Source organism: Semicossyphus pulcher, unplaced genomic scaffold (genome assembly GCF_022749685.1).
Source record: "Semicossyphus pulcher isolate SPU_LCO1_2020_fin unplaced genomic scaffold, fSemPul1.0.p SCAF_17, whole genome shotgun sequence".
Classification (NCBI taxonomy): Eukaryota; Metazoa; Chordata; class Actinopteri; order Labriformes; family Labridae; genus Semicossyphus; species Semicossyphus pulcher.
Genome location: NW_027211681.1, coordinates 17728624 through 17749996, shown reverse-complemented (window position 1 = coordinate 17749996; position 21373 = coordinate 17728624). Strand labels below are relative to the sequence as shown.

The 21373-nt window shown below is 41.2% G+C and overlaps 1 protein-coding gene across 2 annotated transcripts in view; it reads right to left on the bottom strand.

The window, feature by feature from the left end:
• Positions 1-788: 788 nt before the first annotated feature.
• The window catches only part of arhgap10 (Rho GTPase activating protein 10), a 50715-nt gene continuing 30130 nt past the window's right edge, over positions 789-21373 (bottom strand). Inside the window, exons 18-23 of one of the 2 annotated variants that reach the window (XM_069666191.1) lie at positions 19556-19715; positions 17241-17382; positions 12530-12695; positions 6678-6779; positions 5176-5267; positions 789-2317 (exon numbers count right to left, since the gene is read on the bottom strand). In XM_069666191.1, coding sequence (XP_069522292.1) covers positions 2229-2317; positions 5176-5267; positions 6678-6779; positions 12530-12695; positions 17241-17382; positions 19556-19715 — 751 coding nt within the window. In that variant the 3' untranslated portion in view covers positions 789-2228. The remainder of the gene's footprint in view (positions 2318-5175; positions 5268-6677; positions 6780-12529; positions 12696-17240; positions 17383-19555; positions 19716-21373) is intronic. The other variant, XM_069666192.1, reaches the window with a different exon arrangement.

The following is a 21373-nucleotide window of genomic DNA, read 5'->3' as shown; positions in this document are numbered from 1 at the left end:
TTTTATTGCACCAGTGTCAGACGGGTACTTGGTATGGGCCCATACTCAAGTCTGGGTACTGAAAAAATGGTATCAGAACATCTGTAGTAAAACTAGGCACATTTTCCCAGATATAAGTTAGACTTTAGACACTAAAATTCACACTCAAAAAAATGTGTTCTTGAAAACGTCGATATTGCTTTCCTCAATTTTCTCTCATGTCGGCCATAGCTGTTGAGAAAGTTGTACAAACAGCTCGCGGTTTCGCCCATTCTACAGTCCTACAACACCCAGCGTGCATTGCGCCCCTCCCTCTGAAAGGAACATACCAGCAAGAGACGGTGGAGTGAAACACTACCGTTTCGCTGCAGGCAATGGCTCAGAGCGGTGCAGAATCCGAAATATGACGAGAATATACCGGTGGATCGTCTAAAAAGTCTTCAGGTCTGCAGTCTACATTTCAAACCTGACGATTTTGAACGAGACATGACATCAGAGGCAGGTGTCCTGGATTGAGGAAGTAGTTTAGCGAGCTCCCTGGCCTCCGCCAGATGGCGCGTTTCACGTAGTCTGGCGGAGGTTTTCCAGGGCCCATTGGAGAAGTGAATAGCGTCCTCCTAAGGCACAGAGCACAATTGCATTTTTTCCCCACCATAATGGCGTTAGCTCCCCGTAATAGCATGATAGGACTAAGGTTCAAAATCAGCGAACTGGCCCTTTAAGACAAAACAAAACAAACCGTTGATAAACTTCTTCTGTTAAATTTTAAATGATCTTTTATCACATTTATTTATGTCAAGAATACATAATACAGGGAAGAACAAAAACAAATCTTTATTTGTTTAACATTGATCAAGGATACCCAAAGGCATAAAATGAAAAGCAGTCAAGGCCCTTTACAAACGTCATGAATCAATGTCTTAAATTATTGCAACAGAACAAACAGTCTGCTGAATCTCGGACAAATTAAAGTGTCTTATTGAACAACTGAGCGATGAATTGTAATAGGACACAAACTTAAACTGATTTGAATGGACCTTAAAATCTGTCCGTCACTTAACTTGTAAAACATACTTGGCTGTCATCACTCTTTGAATAATTAAGCTATATACACTGAACAGATGTAAAACTCTGAAATACTTGGAAATACTGCATTTTGTGTTTTGATTGATAATAAAGTTTAATTTTTAATCAGTTATTTATTCCAAAAACATTGTAGATAAAATAAAATACAGTTTCAGCTTTGTGGGAGTGTTTCATTACTCTGCTCAGACGAACCTGAGCGACGTTAAAAATAAGCTTTAAAAACAAACAAAACAGATCATTTAACAGGAACAAAACACTTGGTTTGGATCATTTGAACAAATTTAAATTTACCTCCACTGACTCGGGCTGATGCTAGTGTTTAACACGAGAGGTTCATTAGGCATCAAAGAGGCGTTTCCTGTGTTTCAGGGAGGGAGTGCACCATGAACAAAACAGTACAGAGTGTATTTAAAAATGAATAAAAGTCATGCAATCAATGTGCCAATTAAATAAAATAAAATTACATAAGCATGTGCCTCATTCTGAATATCCAAATATTCTTACAATGACAGAAAATGCAACAGTTAAAAAGCTAAAGCAGTAACACTCCACTTCCCTACATACCCGTACGTACATGTATACTGGCTGATGGTTAAGGCACGGTGGGTACAGCATCTCTAATCTTCCTAAAGCTGAAAACAAACTGTGCACCTTTGTCAAACAGGGTCTAAAGCTGCTGGATTTGTCGTAAAACATCTTTAACAAAACTTGTAGTCTGACATTCTTTGATCCTGGTTTCTGAGGATCATCTTTGACTTGGGAGCTCATGGATACCATGTATAACTTGGGGAGAGAGTGAGGTCTTAGACAGAGAGACGCTCATCCTCTGGAGCTACAAACAAAGCTACCTGGATGTTCAGAGGCTACAGCATCTTTGTATACAGCAGAATATTTTAAGTGCAATCCCATTCTGTAATTACAATGCTGAATTTCATGTGGATTCTCAACCGAACTAAAGAAACATGCATAAAAAAAAATCCACTTTCCACCCCAAAAATGCTAAACTTCTGTATGAAGAATCCACCTGTGATTACATATTGTCAGTTGCATGAGAGAATTCAGGGATTTGGATAAACAAGGCTCTACTGTGATTGTCATCGCTGCATATTTTTCCTGCAGAAGGTGATAACATGTCCATAAATATTTCCTCCGTTTTTTTGAGGCTACAGCATCTCCACGTAGTTTTCAGGGATGAGGCCCCTCTTCCCCTCCAGCTCGCCCTCCAGCCAGCCCGGCTCCCTGGACTGGGTCACTGCAGGAGAGGACACAGCGTCAGCAGGGGAGAACAGCACATCGGGGAGGGTGAAGGAAGGGGAAGACGGGTAGAAGGATGAAGGGTGTATGCAAGTGTTAACAAAGCATAGGTCTGAAGAGGATACAGTGTTCACACGGGTACTCTAAAAATCCACTGGGACCTATTTTATCTCCACTCCTTATTACAAGTTTGTATTACATTTTTAAAGAATGTCGCAAAAACTGAGCTTACAAGCATTCAGTTTGACAGATGTGTCAGAGGACAGAACATTTTTGGTAGCTGCCATCTCAAAATCCTCGCAGAATTCTTCAAATTTAAACATTTCTAGTGCATTTGCCGGTGACCAATCACACAGATAAATTGTACGAGAATCTACTCAGAACAAAGTGGAGATATGAACTAATTCTACACCATTTTTCTTGTTTAAACACATCTCAGCCCGCCTCAGTACACAAAGAAACAGCACAGAACTTTTAAGCCCAATCTTTCACTCCAAAGATTTGACTGCCACCAGGAAGTCAAACCGCCTTCACCTCCAAATTTACAAATATTCTAACATAAGAGCTACACCGGGAAAACAACTCATTCTGCATTATTCATGTTAACTGATGTTTTTATATCACTTTGCTCCCATTAGAATAAGACTTAAACACATAAGAATAAGACGTGTATTTAAATGATCACCAATAGAGAAACAACCTCCCCTGTCTGCATATGTATGAGTCCAACAACAAACTTGATATTTTAAACCCCGCTGCTGTGGGATTGTTTTCATGCCATTTTTAGGACTTATAATCTTAGCCTTAGATGGAGCTAAAAACTTTATCAACATAACTGCACCTTTTCTTTTATTAAGAAAAGCACATAAACATACCATGACTATTGTGTTTTGTACTTTTAACCTCTTAACCTACACCTGTACTTTTTTACACGCTTAATTATCTGCAGCACGAGGCCTACGACCGAATCACATCCCAGATGATATTCAGTACAACAACACGACCTCGAGTGTGATATTGCTTTTATACAACCGTTACACAAGTGGCAAAGAGTAGTAAATAGTTATAATTAGGCTTCAACAAAAAAGGCAGTGCGGCAGAGCGCATTTTACAGCCTGCAAAATGCGCTCTGGCTGATCGGGCCCTAACTCAACTAGTTCCACAACTTAACTGAAACTGGACTTTTGTTGCCAAGCAACCAAAACATTCTCCTGCACTCTGTGTCAACAGGTTACCACAGATTAGCTGTTTTTTTATCGCGTACATTTATGTATCATCAGCCAGTGAAATAAGAGTCTGCTGTGTGATTCAGAGGTACCAGCTTGATTAATGTAGACATACACAGTCTGCTGTAATGTTAAATAACAGTATTCAGAACACCTGGCTGAGGCGGAGTGATACGCAGAGTGATGATGTGCTCTATATTAGCACTCATGGAATACCTCAGATTACTCGGTCCGAACTAACTCTTCTATCATTAAACTAAACAAACTACATTTGTCTAGTATATGTGTAACTGAGTATATCAAGTATATAGTGATTTAAGGCAACAAAACTGAACAAAACCAGCAATTTCAATCAGGTCTTTGAACGCACCTTAAATCTACACGGCCAAGTAATTATCACAGATTGTGCTTTAAAAAATAAATAAGCAAATAAGGAAAAGTTTCATCTTTCACTTTAAGGTTAGGAGGGGAAAAAAATCAACATATGATGATTTTTTTCTCAAGACAAACTGTATGTACAGCTGCTCGCTCAAGCATTCAGACCTCCTGACCTTTTGTGAAGCGCATAGCTCAGATGGGGAAAAAAAAGCTGAAATAGATTAAAAATAACCGAACAGTGAAAAATGTAAAGGGTCCTCAAGCTACTGTAGACGTTAAGTGAATGGGGACCTCAATGTGTAAGATGGCAATCACTTTTTTTGAAGCCTGATAAAGAGTTGAAGGACAGCAGAAGGAAAGAAGAATGACACACTGAAGATTCAGGTCACTGAAGAAAGAGATCTACAAGAAACACACATCATGTGTAATACTTTTACTACACAACTGGTTAAACGCCAATTATTATTAGAGTGGGCTCTAGAATGTAATGTAATTAAGTTTAGGAAAATGTGATACTTTGTTCTCTTGTGTTTATTATTATTCAGATAATATGGGGTCATATTGAGGAGTTGGAAATCCACCTTCTGGTAAATTCAATTTTGCCATTGTAGGAATTTATCCTGACATGAGGTGCTTCAGCCAACGATGAAACATTCAGAGCTCTCAAGCACAGGAATGAAAACAGGAAATATTTAACCTAAAGTATATAATGAAATGTATTCACATGAGCTGCTGTTATGAAAGGCAGCTGCCAAGTTGAAAAGATTATTGAAGGTAGATATTTTATTTAAATCTGAAAAATGGCAGAGGTTAAAAAAATATAAAAAAAAGATTGGATCTCAGCTTTTCAGTAAAAACAAAAAGGAAAAACTGACCATGACAACAAATACACTGCAATGCATTGTGGGATCTTATCAGAGACATCCTCACGTTTCCCTGTAAAGACTATAGTATCTCTATAGTGTCCGTTTCCCCACAAAAGATGGTTTTGACAAAAAATAGGAACTACAAAATCCTCATTTCCTCTGAGAGTGATTAAAGCTCAGTGGAGCCTCTTCCAGACGCACTGAAGAGCAAATCTGTGCCTCCAACCCCCCCCTGCTCCCCCCCCTCACATCCTCGTTCTCCCTCTCCTCTCCTCGTCTCATCTCTGTGTTCGATTGAAGATCAGATTGGGTGTTCGGTTTTCCTCCAAATCCAATATGCCAGGGCTGGTTCTGAGTGAGCGACTGGTGTAGGCGATAACACTTACCGGCGTTGAATATTGCACCGACCTGGAAGGAGAGCTCAGAGTCGTGCTCAGCCTCACATGGGTACACTGCCTTGGCTTTCCTGCTGGTGACACTGAAAAATGAAGGCAATCAGTGAGCTGGCGGAGCTTTGGGGAGGATTACCGCACAGTTCAATCTGGGCCCGGGGCCTGCTTGTTCATTCACTCACTAGCCTGAAACAGCAGAAATGGGCCAGGCTGAAAAATAAGCAAAAGTACCAAGAGAGGAGCCGGGGCCACCACATACTCTTGTCTTGCACTATCTGCAGTCTAGACAGACCAGCGAGGGAGTCACAACACACCCACATGCACCCGTGTGCGTGCACTAACACAATGAGATGCAGCGCTGTTTGTAGCAGGTTTTGTACAGCCCGAAAAGGCAGGCACACATCAGGTCCTGCACAGCAGACAACCATCTATGGTGAGATAATTAAAAAGTGGCGGGGGGATTCTAAAGTAGCTTTGCACACAAACAGAAGTAGAATAGAAATCCCTCTGCGCTGTGCTTCAGCTTTTAAATTCACATTTGTGAGCTCAGAAGCTGCATTTTAAATCAGTTTGATGTAAAAAGCGCCATCAAAGAAACCATATTCATCGCTCTGCAAAGGTTAGGAAAAAGACGTATTTATGCCATCGCACTCCCGAAGAAAAAAAAACATAAAACTGCTTCCACAGAAAGGTTGTTTTGCCCACAATTGCAATCCGTTATCTCGGATGCCAGCAACATAACCATGTAGAAGTTGTGCCTTCAACACACGATGCCCTGATAAATATTTCATATTCTTTCTGCAGAGCAGCAACAATGTAGGATGAGAGAGGAGAAAGAAGATATACAAACTGAATGGAAAAGTTTGTGGTCACAGAGTTGTCAATACAACAATGTTCAGCCGAGTTCCTGAATTCAGATTTTTTGGAAGAATGCACCCTCCCAAAACCGCTTTTGGAAAAATGAGGATTTGTATTTATACAAAAATGGACTGCTCATAGAGTGACCGAGCTGTTTGTCATTTTCTCGCTCCCGTCTGAAAGCTCTGAAAGTGAATTCATCATTTAGCCTCAGACTGAAAATGGGCAAACTGTACACAATCCCACCCGGTCTGCTCAGATACCCGTGTGCGTATCTGGGGTTTGACAGAAAGGGGAGAAGGTTGCTGCCCCTGCTACAACCAACACTTTTGTTGCATTAAGATCCCTCAAAAGGTAAACCAAATTTATGGGTGAGGATACGAGAAAGTGAGGGGAAACATTGATGTGCAAGTAGATGTCAGAAAAGTGAGGGATTTAGGCGAGTGAACAGGCGAGATAAGAAGAGCATGCCGGTGATGGAGCAACAAGTGAAAACCGAAAGAGTGAAAGAATCTTGAAGTGTGACATTCAACCAGTATGTGAGCGTGAAGATGAGTTAATGAAACAGAAATAAAGACAGGAAAAAGTAGTCCACTGAAAAGAGACGAAGAATCCAAAGAGAGGGAGCCCTGTCTTACCTCTCCTCCTGCTTCTCTTTGTCAGAAGCAGCTGTGTTTGCGGCAGGGTGACTCTCTCCTGGTGCTCCAGTAGGCGACCAGGCGGCTCCTGAATCGGGGGCCCTGCGGATTACAAAACACACCTTAGTCCCCAAAGATCTTACACTGTTGCCTTGTTTAACCCAACTGCCATTAATTACGTGTCTTTTAGACAGAAGGAAGAAACTGTTGGACCTCGCGGCTCTTTGCAAAGTGGAGAGGAGAAAACAGAAGTTTTTAGTCATTGTGACTTTGTCAGTGGTGGAATCAGTGCAACAGGTGAGCTAAACTAAGCAACCTGTTGTTATGGAGACCTGATGATAATACATCTCTACATGAATCCAATCTCACTTTTGACTGAGATTTTTTAAATGTGTCCTTAAAGAAAGAAGAATACAAATTAAATCGTATTTTATTCTATTGTAAAACAGTTGCACACAGGAGGGCCTTGCTCTCTGAATTCTCATTGTGTGCAGGCTGTACACTTATCCCAATAACAAGGACAACAGGCCTCAAAAAAATTAAATAATCTATTCCTCTCCATCTGCTAAAAAGCCTCTTGAAAAGGACCGACTCTCAACAGCAGCCCATATTAACCTGAAAGGTAAACATCAAGAGCTACTTTGATATATTTATCTCAAGGTCTGACTTTTAAAGTCATACAAAGACACTGATTTGACCTTCTGTATCATTTTTTTAAAGGGTTCTTGAGCTCCATTACTAAAGCCAAGTAGCAACATTATTGTAAAATCAATTGGCTAAACTTTGACCAGACTGATTCTGTCAACCTGTAAAAGAAAAAAAGGCCAGACGAATAACAAATTCTCAGTCTAAAGCCATCTGGATGACTGTATCTGAGGGAGAGGATTCAGAGTGACAGATGCAAACAGTCATGAATTAAACATGATGTTTGAGTTCTGGAGGAATATTCATACACAGGACAGTTGTTTGCTTCTTTGTTCAGAGGACAGGCGAAAGGGAAACTGTAAGTCAAACCTGCCTGCAGAGAGACGCCAAGAGAAAGAACCACATGGATGCAACAATTACATGTTTTACACTAAAATAACTTTGATTTAAAAGAATTATGATGGACTATCTATGCATGACAGACAGCCAGGTAAAAACTACAGGAAACAACAACTTAACCTCTGTTAAGCCAGCGCATGGCGTCACTGAAGTCTTGATGAGCATGAATCACCATGAATCAAACGTTATGGTCTTGAGTCACCTATGGGATATTTTGGTCCGACTTGTTTGACAGCGCTCTCCCCCATCATCCCCCACAAAACACCGAATGAGGGAATATCTTTTGGAAAAATTGTGGTCTTGTTCCAGATTTGTGTAGAATCAATGCCAAGGTGCAATTAATCTCTTCTGGAGGCTTCTGGTGACCCACTTTATGTTGATTTGTCACCCATACATGTTCATTCAATGCCTAAAGTAATGTATATAGCTTCTACTTTTATAAAGTAGAACATAAACCCTCTGGCCCTTTGACCAGAGGATTTATCTGCTACAGCAGTAGCCGTGCGTTACCCTGGCTGGTGTCAGGGCCAACGAGTCTACGGCCGACCTACAGGATGGAGGCAGGGGTCCTGGTAAAGGCAGAGTGGAGAGGAGGAGAGCAGGAGTCTAAGCCAGGCATCCCTCTGTGTTCCATGCCTGCCCCAGGGCCGCTGCTAATACAGTACATAATGAGCAAATTGCTCCTAGCTGCCGCTCCCATAGAGACGTTAATAAAGGCAATTAGAGGGAGCAGCTGGGGAGGGGCTGGAGGTGGAGAGGATGTTGTGAATAGTGGTTACGTTGGCACTGGTGGAGGAGAGAGAGCGGGGCGGCCTTAAGGGGGAACATGGTAGGGGATCTTATGTGGACATAGGTGGAGGTGAACACACAGTACTGGCCTCACGTTTTCATTCTCCCCTCTGTATCACTTCCTCCCTCAATTTGCTCCCCTGCCTCCCTCTCCGAGCGCCTGTCCATCCCCAGCGGTGGCTGTTCCGTTCGGGCCTGGCCTGACTGTGGGTGATTTATAGCTCTGCAGCAGTGTGGGGCCACTGTGGTGCTCAGCTGCTCCACATCAGCATGGGGGGATAGTGCGCTGCAGTGCAGCAAATCCACTCATTAACCTGGGCCCAGGCACAACCACTGTCTGCCTGGGTCACAGCCAAGATAAGGGAGAGCAGAGGAGCACCAACACCTCAGCCACCTGCAGGTGAACCCACTCAGATACACACAAAAAGCCCACAAACACAATCACCTTAAAAACAGGAAAAGGCTTGTTCACGTATTAAGGAACATTTTACATGTGAACTGCTTCTTTCATTTGGATAAGGATTATACAGATCTGTGAAGATGAGCAGATATCAAAATAATTCTAGAGTAAACAGGCAGAGTCAGTGAATGCCACATGGCTGCCCTAGAAACTTGCTAAATGTACCAGAGGTAAATGGATTCATCCCAAAATTGCTTTCACAATTATAGCTAAGCCAAACCGAGGGAAATCGTTTGCCATTTCTCTTCTACAAAAATAGCATCAAGCTTTGAATTGCTCATCCCTTGTTTTTTACTCATCATCACAGGCCTAGCTAAGCTTCTTCTCTAAACATGATTAAATACAGTAAATGGGGACTCTTGTGAAAATGCACTGTATGTGAAAATCCCGCTCGAGATGTTTCTATCTTTCATAAAAATGTTCACTTATATTGGCATACATTATATAACATTGGATATTAAAGTGAACTGCAACTGGAGGTCTTTTGGTTTATTATTTTAACAATCCTAATCATCCGATTATCTCACACTGCCAGGATAGTAGCAGGGAGAAATCTATCATCAGAAGTGGACTGCTGCTTCTCATTACTGCAGGAATTTCCGCCCTGCAGCATCCAGGCCTCGATGATCCTGGCGTGGAGGTAACACGGGGATGAGCGGGACTATCCACTGCCTTTTTACTAAAGAAAGAAAGGCAGTGGTGGGATTTTAAAGTGTTTCTAGTAGAAAAGTGGGATCAAACTTACAGCCAGGCTGCCTGCCCAGCCACCTCAAGTTTGGGTGGGCAGGAAATAAACTCTGATCCACCATTTTATGATTCACAGCTGTCTGCCAGAGAGGCACGGAGGGCTGGAGGAAGGGCAGGGGAGAGGAAGGAAAAAGTGGCCAAAACATGTAACCTCAGTGGGAAGGACTTTGGGCAACAGAACCACAGGGAGAAGCTGTGACTGAATTTGAGGGAGAAGAGGAGAAATGAGGCAAGACATCGAAAATGACGGAGATGATAAATCACGCCACAGTCCACAAAGAGTTATTGCATGATACTGCGTGAGTCAGGATGCATTTGTGTATGACCAGGCAGATTTTGCTGCAGCTTTTTCTGCAGGAAACAGACTTATATTTTCCACTTCCAGGTGCACGTTTGAGCTCACGAGAGTGCAGATAAAACATTCCTGAGAGTGGCTTAAAGTAAAACAGCTATTGCCATCCCTACTGCTCTTTTTGGCTACAACAGAAGCTGAATCCATGGGTTCCAGGCCAAAGGTGCTGTGCTAACAGGTCTCAACCATCTCACATGCTAAGATTTATGAGTGAACAAAGCCAGGGCGACACCCTGTGACATATGGCGCAAGTCTTCATAAAGGGACAGCGGCTGCGGCTATAAGGGTAAACAAGATGAATATCTCCCCAATGTCAATACGATTTACACGGCCAACGCTCGGCCACCTGTCCGCCAAACAAATAAGAGCTGAGATTTACGACCTCCTCCTGGTTGCTCCTTCCGTCCTCCAACATGATGCCACATATGTGGGAAAGCAGAAAAGAAATACCCACAGGGGGAAAAAAAAGCTGGCGGTTACATAAGTGATATAGAGCCTTGTCTGTCCAATCCTGCAACTTAGAGAAAACACTTGCTACAAACATGCCTACACACACAGGTGGGCACACGCCCACGGGGGTCAAAGAGGGAGAGGAATCACATTGTCCTCTGTCAAGTTGTGAAGTGGATTTGTTTCTATTTTACGGCTCTTTTCAGCTGCTCAGGAAGGAGAAGGGGACAGTGAATGAGGAAAAAGTCTATTTCAAGGTGAATCTGTAGACATGACACAGCAGAGTGTCTAACATCTGCAGCATAACCCAATAATTCATCCCTCACACATCAGCATTCAAGACAAGGCATGGGCTGGAAACAACAAAAAGGACCAAGGACTTAGAAGAGAGAGTGAGGACAGAAAGGGAAAGCCTTCAGAATATTGAAGCTTTTTTTCCATCTGCTTATTACTCTAGCACAACAGACAGAGGGACAAGTACAAACTGTTGATATTTGACTGACAGGATGAAAATAAGGACTGAAACCAAACTAGCATTTAAATTCTGGTTAAGCTTTTCTTCCAATTTCTGAGTCCTCACAGGTTACCAAAAAAATTGAGCTGCTACAATTCCAGGATATTCAAAATCAAATTCTGTTCGCCAATAATGATGACATGGTTTCTGTTGTTAATTTCTCTTGTTGCTAAAGTGGAAAATGCAGAATGTGGGGCATCCATAGTGCTGCTACTATGATGGCGTATAGGCGCTCAATGAGGGCGAGCTTCAGTTTTCGCTTTACTAATCAGGGAAGAGGGGACAAGATTTAAGAGTCACTATTTTTAGGCTCTTGTGCTGTATGTCAGTAAATGATTCAGTCATTATTTCACTCTGCTGCAATTTGAAACATAGATGCAGCTTAGGTTTTGATCAAAGTTCCTGTTACCTGAGTTGGAACTGTTTTCAAGTTCAGTCAGACAATGCACGTTTGTGATAGTTTGAAGTGTTTATTGCAGCAGCAGAACACAGCTTGTGTTTGGCGTCTAGGCTCCGACCTCATCACTCCTCGCAGATTTATTTTACGTGCAGAAATTTGAGGAGTGAAGAGATCATATCTTAAACACCCCTGCACCGGAGCCTGCAGGGGGATGCTGGGGTGGTGGTGGGGTCGAAAGTAAGAGCGCAGTACAGGTGCAGGGCAGCGGTAGCGATGACGGAACAGAGGGAGAGACCGGAAATCTTGCAGCTTAAATAGACCGTCAAAAATTGGGAGGAAGTGTTTGTCAGGTGACCGGAGAGTGACGCAAGTGTGAAATGAGTGCAGACCGAATTGCCTGCCTGAACTAGCTCGCAGGAGTCGCCCCATTAAAGGTATGTTGAGAAAATCAAAATAACCGTATTTTTTTTGTCACAAAACAATTGTAACATGATATTTTAAATTGAAAAAAATTAAAAAAATAAAAAGATTACAGATAATATTAATATATTATTATTATTATAAATATTTATATAATAATAATAATAACAACAATAATAATACATATAATATAATGCAAACAAAGAAAATAAATAATACTTACAATAAAAAAAATGTAACAATAGACATAATAATTTGCCTGTGTAGTGACAATGCTTACGTTGAGTCACATGTGCTCCAATCCTGTGAATCGCCTCCCACATTTACATTTTTCGCAATTCAAACCATGAAGAATGAAGTGAAACGAGAAGTCAACTTGGTCTGAATATGAAGTAATCAACTGTACTTTCGAAGAACGGAGTTACAACATGCTCAAAGCAAACTAGTAAAGTGTGATTTTCAGATAATAGATAAGAGAAAAGGCTGGTGGTGAAATATTCAATTTTGATATTGCAGTTACATCACTATAATTTGCAAACCATACGGAGAACACAGTCCACATTTAAATGTAAACCATATTCTTACCTCTGCTGCTGTGGATCCACTTGCTTCACAACCACAACCTGCATTCTCACTGGTGCATAGTCACATATTGATTTGGGACCTCAGCACTCACCTGGAGTTGCTGCCTGAGCTGAGGCTGCTTTTAAGTGGTGCATGGTCGGTCCTCTCTGTGGATGTCTCTGATGCCGAGGCTGACGATGACTGGGACGATACAGACTCATTGCTGCCCATTGAAGTCTCATCTGTCGCTAGACTGGAACCATCTCCCACCACTGAAACTAAGATGAAAAAAGAAACAGTGCTTGTCTTAATTAACAACATCATTAACATTAATTTTCTTGTACTGTAAAAGATTCAGCTTATTCCAGCTTCCTGATGATAGGTTGCCTGATAAACCAGCTGAATAATTTATCAATGCATAAGGCAACTCCGCTTCGACAGGGGACTTTAAAATCAAACTGCTGTCAAAACAGGCGAGACTTTCAACCAAGTTTGTATTATTCATAATAACACACTGCTTCAGTTATAGACAGAAATCTGGGAAACACAAGGGAGACCAGAGCTCTTTTTATTTCAATTTTACTGTCAAGTGAAGATCCTGCTTTTGGGAGACGGGTGAGGCACAGGAGCAACTGCTAATGTTAAAAAGTAGTTTGTTTGGATCCTTTTTAAACAAACAGATATTAAAGCACTTAAACCAAAAGTCCATATTTGAATAAGATGGAATTTCCTCTGAGCTACGGCTACAGTGTAATCATAACTAAATGTAGTAACTATACTCATACATTCTCCATTGACCATGCATGCAACCATAGCAAGCTTGGTCCTATGTACTTATTGTTATAATCTAGATCCATGGTTCTCAACTAGTGGGTCGGAACCCAAAAGTTGGACGTGGAGCCGTTTTCAGTGGGCAAAAAGTTGGCAAAAAGTCTATGCTGTGCTTTTATTTTGAAAGACATGGGTTTCCTATGATGTGTGTGCAGTAGTCGTGTTGTTTCTTCACATTCTATGTAGCCACTGACTGGGTTATCCCAGTTACAGCTACATTCTTGAAACTTGATGAGCCCAACAGAAAATGCATTTATTAAGCTGCTAATTGAATGATTTGTAGAGGGAATATTTTCCTCTTCTGCACTGCTACCTGCTGGTCATTTTGCTTGACCATTATACTGCTGTATTTTGTGGTGTTGGCATGCTGTGATGGTTTGTTCGGTCTCAAGTCCAAACTGCATTATTGTTCATTTAAGCTCCTCTGAGGATTTTGCTGGTTATTAAACAGACTGTAATTAATTCTGATTACTCTGTATGACCTACAAAAGCAAACCAGACCATCAGCAACAGGACTGATTATTTATAGTTATTATCGCGCTGCCTTTGTTTACATTTTCCAGGGTAAAAATGTAAAGTGAGTGATCCATATGACATATGAAAACAGGGTGACATTTTTTGTTAAAAATCACCACTTAAGCATATACAGGACAAAATCAGCAAAGAGATGAGAGGTACGGCTTTGTCCACAGGGGGCGCCACAATCAACACAAACCGAAAGTTCCTCACAGCAGCTTTAAATATATTTGAATGGTTGGAAACTTTCAGAAATGTGGGTGACGATTTGTCACTAAGAAGGTGGTGGTGGGTCCTGAGGCGAGACCAGCTGAGAATCACTGATCTAAATGACCTCTGTGTGGTTCTCTCTGGCGGCACCTGTGGTAAGAAGTGTTAATTGCACGTGTGGTTTTTGACCTTACTTGACCTCACTTCCCTGTTAGAGCCTAACAGTTTCCCCTGTGTGACATCAGTCATCAGCCAAATTATGGATCTTTTTTTTTTTTGTTTGTTTGTTTGGTCATAGTAACCGTTTACTCCGTTGACGTACAAGGAGACTTTCAACACTTGTCACTTCTGTTTCCGGTGCCGTGCTAAGTGGCAGCCTGTTGCAGCAGCTCCCGTTGTGTGTGTGTTTTCTCTTAAATGGTTAACTTCATTGGATGTATATATTCCTTTCTTCTAGTGTTAGGGTTATTTTTACTGTGCATCTATTTTCTCCTGTGCTGTATTCGCTTTGAAAACCTGCTGCTGTAACGCCACAATTTCCCAGTTTGGGATCCATCCATCCATCCATAATGTTTTTACTTGTTTGTAAACACTTACAGAAAAACTGCACATCCACCCAGAAATTCTGGGAGATCACCAAACTTAACAAAGTTATAAAAAAGATGAAGGCTGTCCCACCCTCAAAGTTTCAACAGGGAAAGGAGGAGATGTAAATCATGCAGTGAGTGGGCATTGTGTGGTTCGACAATGGGTGTGTAGCAGCCTTTAAAAATCACTTAACATAGAACATTTACAGATGTGACAAGAGGTTAGATCTGTTTCTATTCTTCTTTGCTCAATAAATTTCTTGGTTTAATGTCTTTTTCAGAGCGCTCCTCCTGGAAAAGTCACATCTGTCAGCATTTTCATTGTACGTAAACATCCCAATCATTCACTACTAAGCTGATGCACATTTGCTAATTCTTTTCCTGATGCTTCTGGCTATGGAGAAAAAAATGTTCGTTTCGCACATTTGAAAATTTTAAGCATTTGTGATTAATATTTTATAATGACAATGTATCAAATGAAAACGTGACAGTAGCAAAGGGGTGCTCGTGGTGATGCACCTGCAGCAAATTATCACCTGTACCTGCCGCTCCGCTCAGCTCGTCATGTCTGCAGGGATGTTCGGCACATGCAGTGTCACAAGAAGACTTGCATACTAAATCACTTTTGTATCTTTTCTACTTCATTGTCCTTAGAATTGTTTTTACCCCATGAATGCTGAGACAACGCACTTTAAAACCATTACGTAGGAGTCACATAAAAGATACAAAGGTTAAAAAAGGATTATGCCTTTTATCCCTCATATTAAAATACGCCACAGTAAAAGCTGGAATGAGGGAGGTTAAGAGAGGCAATCTGGTAAGCAGATTTAGACTTCTTTATTATGGAGGGGAAGGGATTTGACTGGCCAAATATAAAAAAGGAGTAACAGTCACCAGTTCAGATGATCAGCACACCTTTTCACTATTTTTCATCAGTTTGAAGCATTTTAAAGTAAAAAAAAAAGTGTGTACAGCGTCATAGATGCAAATCTCTGCACACAGTATTACTGTGAGAGAAAGGCGACTGAGTTCAGTATGTCATCTGTACACATCGCTACGGTTCATAGTGGTCACTAAGCAACAGACAACCTCAGCACGAGTGAGTGAGTGAGTGAGTGAGTGACTGTATTCAGAGCCCAGCAGCAATCAGGGTTAAACACACTTAGTTGCCAGTTTATGAGATACACTGAGCTGAAACTACACTAATGCAGTTTATCATACAGCAGCCCTGCAAGAAATCCTGAAACCTATAATGTTAAGGTTTAAACTGTTTCAGAGGGGGCTTTATTTCAATCTGAAGGCGGGATCAGACAGTGCCTTCCACAAGTAGTATCACAAACTGTGGCAGACAGCATAAATACTTGAAGTTGACAATTGTGTATAACTCCAAGTGAGAGACAATTTAGAGTGGTAATCTCGAAGATTACAGTTTCGTTCTCTTTGGCGGCAACTATGGCGATAAGCGGTAATTGCGGGAGCACACGTCCCAGATATCCAGACAGTGCTGCGTGTGTGACGTCCACGGTTGGCTCCGGTTGTAACTCGCTTTCCTTTTTAGACTGTTTGCCTTCATCTGAGCGTCCAATTTGTTTCTTTTTCTTTACATTTTCACTTATTTTTTAAGTTGTATCTGTAGTCATCCATCTTTTCTTTGTTTGTTCAACCATAGTAGATTACTGCTTAATTGCAACACCTGCAGACACCGGAAAATAAGCTGCTTAGCTCCGCCTACCCTCTCTGGCAGACCGACCACTGTCACCACAGACACCCAGTCCATAATAATACTACAAACTGCATATCAAAGGCTTTCATCAGTGGGCCATAGTTCTCAATCACCATTGTGTTACCTCATTTGGCGATAGATAGTAACTTAACAGACATTTATTTAAATGAAAATATTCAAGATTATTAGTTTAAATGAGCAGATTAGGTTCAATAAATTGCAGTTTATTACAGTGTCTTTTTTTATGTGGTCTAAGATAAGTGAGACAAGACAAGTGAAGTAGCTAGCTAGCTTAAAAATTCTTCAGACACCTAGCTACATCAATAAAAAGTAGCGTGAATGACATACAGCTTCTTTAAATCTACTTTCAGAAATTACAATTCAAAAATCCAAACATTTTTTTATCTTTATAAAAAAAGCTATACTGCTCTTAGTAACTGCGACTGAAACTGCGCACAGCTTACATTTTGAGAGGAATTAAATTGGTGGAATGATTTGTCGCTCGCAACGGACTTATTTAGACAAAACAGACCAAAAACGAAGCAAAAGAAAAAGGCAATGAATGCTGACTAGGTTTCCTTATAAGGCAGGAAGCCAGCGATGGGAGTTGATAAAAGCTGCCGTTTAAAGTAGCCAACATCACTAAATGTGACAACACAAACACAGGTACAACACCTAATTGCTAGCCTACTTGTAGGTCTTGCGTGTAATTGGGGGACGGACATGAATATTCACAAAAGCGTTTAATTGGACATAAAACAATTATACGCATGATTTAATCATCTTTTTATGTTTTTAGGAAAAGAAAAACACTTAAATATTCCACTTTTGACAGTGTCATTGATGGGAGAGATCAGCACACAACATATGTGATAAAAAATGTTTTCTTTTCTTCATGGGAGCTTTAATAAAATAATAGAGAGGTGTGTAGATAGACAGATGTTCACTCGTCTTACCATTCTGAATGTCTAAGGCTTGTGGATTGTAGACAGCCAGGGGCCGATTCTGCCGACTCAGCTTCTTGGACTGCCTTGTGGGGGCGGAGAATACTGGGGCAGCAGGTGAAAGAGGGCATGACTCCGGAGCATCTGCAAAGATCTGAATACACAATGTGAGTAAGTCTCAACCAAAACCAAAAGCAGAGTGCAGAAACTCAGAGAGCGTCGAGCAGCAGCAGCGTGTCCTCAGCTGAACTCACTTAGTGAACGGGGTTTCAAAAGCTTTATACAGTGGTAGATGAATGGAAAAGGCCATTTGCAGCCACAGCATGTGCTCCGAGGGAAAAGCTGCGCAGCACATTGATTGGACCCTAAAAACTGCATGTGAGAGGATTTAGTTTGTGCCAAAATAAACAAGAGCAGCCTCACATGTAACGCAATCACATCCCGTCATGAAATCTGGGCTCTAAGTTAAGGTGACATTCCTCCTTAGAGAAATTGACCCACTCTCTGAAGAGCGGAGAGTAAAATAAACAGGGTTTGGACTGGAGGAGAGCTGGCCAACTGGTGCAGCCTGTTTACACCGGGCCGTGTTTACATATAAACTTCAGATGTAGAGTTAAAAGAGAATAGGGCTGCAGAGGAGGAGGAAGTCTCAGCAGAGCCTCAGAAAGGATCACAGACGAGGAGAGGAGGGAGGTAGGGAAGGGAAGGGAGGAGAGAGAGAAAAGTGGCAGAGAAAGTGAGAGAGAGTGTGAACGGGAGAGGCAGACACTGAGGAGGGGGCATGAGAGAGAGAGAGAGAGAGTGGGAAAGAGAGAGAGAGAAAGTTTTGGAGGAGAGAGGCAGACAGAAAAAGTGAGAAATCTGATATGGCTGAGAGTTTTCTGCTTCCTCGCTCTCTCCCTCTCGCCTCTCTCTGCAGATGGAGGTGAATGTAAAACAGAGTCTACTGTTGGTATCTGGGGGTATCAACAGTCTAGAGTGGGACTAAGCTGTGAGGGAAGTTAATGCCTGTCTGTCTGCTCAACTTTTCCCCTGCTCTAACACGCTGTACTTTCCAAAAATGCTCTTGCTGCATTCTAACACTACATCCTTTATCACCTGGACGGTGTTGGATACCTCTGGGTAGCCTCAGACACTTGCAGTATACACCGTGCTGCTGCTGCTGCTGCTGCTGGTGTTGTTTTAGCACATTTGTGTATGCTGTCGGTGCAAATCAGGCATCTGTATTCTGTCACACCCTATTTTAGATTTGTGAGCTTGGATGGAGATGTTCATCATCTTTCATTTAACGAAAAATAATCAGCAAAAGCTCCTGGTTACATCTGATTCCACGCAGAGTGTAGATCTGCCGCAAACAGATTAAAAAACTAATCTCAACCCTTTTCCCTTTTGACACAGACAATTATCCCCCTGTGAGGATTGGCACTGATTAATGACATTCTGGGGAGATTACATGATCCCATGACCTACAGGTTATGAAACAACTCCTAACCAAAATAAACGTATTTAGGCAGACAAAGGACCTTCCAAATATAATAAGATGTATATGATAATCCACAGAATTATCAACCTAGTGAAAATGAAGAGAATATAATGTGTTAACCCTGGTAAGAGCACTCAGGGCTCCCCCTATTGGCCAGATTGAAACATTCTGTATTTAAACTGCTGCTCAACATCTCTCTGTACATTAATAATAACCGGGGGAAGGTTATGTCGTCCCAAGAGTTTAAATTGGTGCAAGTCTCATTATGTAGGAACTTCATTTCTGCACATTATTATGTAAAGTAGCTAATAAATACCACACATATACCCAAACAAACCGCAGAGTACCAATTATTTAGTAGGATGCATTTCATTCACAAGAATATTTGCTCACAGAAGCTGACTTTGAGGTGCATAAGGCAAGAATTTAATGTGAATATAGACACGTCTAAACAGCCTCAACACAGCATCCCATCCTCCCTAATGGAGGTACAGTACAGTGTGTGCACTTCCCTGCCAGCTGAAACTGCCAAATCGAAACTTAAGAGCAACGCAAAACTTCAAAACAAGAGTAAGAAAGTGCTCAGTGCCAACAAACCAGGACATATAAACATAAGATTTTTTGCTTGGCTTGCACATTTATTATTCCTTAGTATCAAGTAATTACACGTGCCACCCAGGTTGGTGAACACAAAGGTGCTGTGTGCAGCTTACTGTCATGTCTGCTGATTCAGATTTCATCTTGTGCAATCATTAGACTCTGATGTGACGTTTCTTGGTCTGCAGGAGTGTTAAGTCTCAGGTGTATTATTTTAGTACAGTCAATACTAAGCTGTGTGTATTACCTTTTCATGGTGCTCAATGAGGATCTCCACCACAATGTTCTGGAACTTGAGATCCATGATGGCGGCGACAGTCTCCTCCTGCGGCCTCATTAATGTGGGGCCGAACACCACACCCAGGTTGGCTACGGTCATCAGATTCTGTTTGCTGTGCGCCGCCACACTGCGGAGGAGAACAACACATCACATCATACACATTTTACTGCAACCTACAAACTCCCGTTCACTGGTATGAATTATTTTTTACAGAGTCAGACTGGTGAGAAACACAAACCACAATCTTGATGTTGTGGTTAATATTTAACCAGCGACCACTGAACTCTTGAGAAACAGAAATAGAATAAATAAAACCAAGGAAAAAGAAAATGTATCACTGTCACTGTAAAGTTTCTAGGTTAAATAAGAAAAAGTTAGGTATACACACAAACAAGAATATGAATATGGCATTACTACTGCTGGGGAAGCACTCTGACATAAAGGACGGGTTTTCACATGCAAAGAGATCTTGAAGCATCTTGTCTCTGGATCAATTCAGTGAGTAGACAAAAGCCTCAAACATAGCCACAGGCGTTAAATATAAAGGCTCCTGGTTAATCTTTCAATTCATAAAATCTTTATAGCTTTTAGGATGTTAACAGAGAGTTGTTCTTTGTTTTAGGCAAGACAGCCCACCACTGCTAATTACAAATGATTGTGACCTTTAAGTATTGTGTTGTTTTTTCCTTCATGATAAGCAAGAAAAAACTCAAAAAACAAGATTTTGCAATTTTTGTTTTCAAGAATACTTTTGGCATTTTGCATTATTAGACAGGACAGTGAAGAGTGACAGGAAATATGGGGAGGAGAGAGTGGGGAATGACATGCACTAAAGGTCCGCGAGTCAGAGTCAAACCTGCAGCCGATGCAGCCGATGCAGCCTCTGTGCATGCTGCGGTTGCTCTCCCGACTGAGCTAAACTAGCAGCCCAAGATTTTGCTGTCTTGACGGAGAACATTAAACTTTCCTTTGGTCTTATTCCTTATGATTATTAGCATTTGTTGCATTTCAAATAACACATGGAGGAAATTGAGGTTCTGAATACAAGACATTAAAGATAAAATAACCTAAAATTAGGTATTTTAGCACATTTTGTGACATTTTACATCTTTGACAACAAAAAGAAAATCTCCACATCTTTCACCAACACTGAAAACTGAGAATCCAAATGTTTTTATGCTACACTGATAAGGCTTTCCTCCTTCTGGAAGAGTCTATTCTGATTAATTTAATAACACGTCTATGATGTATTGACATTGAGGAATGATAAGGTGTATTAAATGTATTTGCATCACTTAAGTTACGGGACGTCTTTAGTTAATGAAACTTTAAGTCACAAAGTCAGAAAATGTGTAGAAAAAAAGTCTGATGTGAAGAAAAAGTTATACGGACAGGTGAAGATTTCACACTGAAAATGTGATGATATGCAGTGTGTCTGCAGAGAGACAGTTTAAATAGCTTCAAAGGATGCCTTTGAAGACAAAAACATTGGTGACAACTCACATTTATAACATCTCTGAAACCATTTCAGATAGCAGTGTGAAATTCTGGCTCTGCTTCTTCCCCTGCAGGACATGCACACACGCCAACTTCAGAAAAATATTCGAGTCTCTCCAGTCTGGAGAATTTCACGCTGGATAATCCAAATTCAATTTCAATAGCGCTGCCTTTTTACCAGAGCCTGATTCTGCAGCGGGTTTCTATGAAATAAGATCCAGCAGACTTTCACTGCCTCAGGGAAGAGGGATTATTTACTTATCTTCAATTTGCTCATATTTAGTTTAT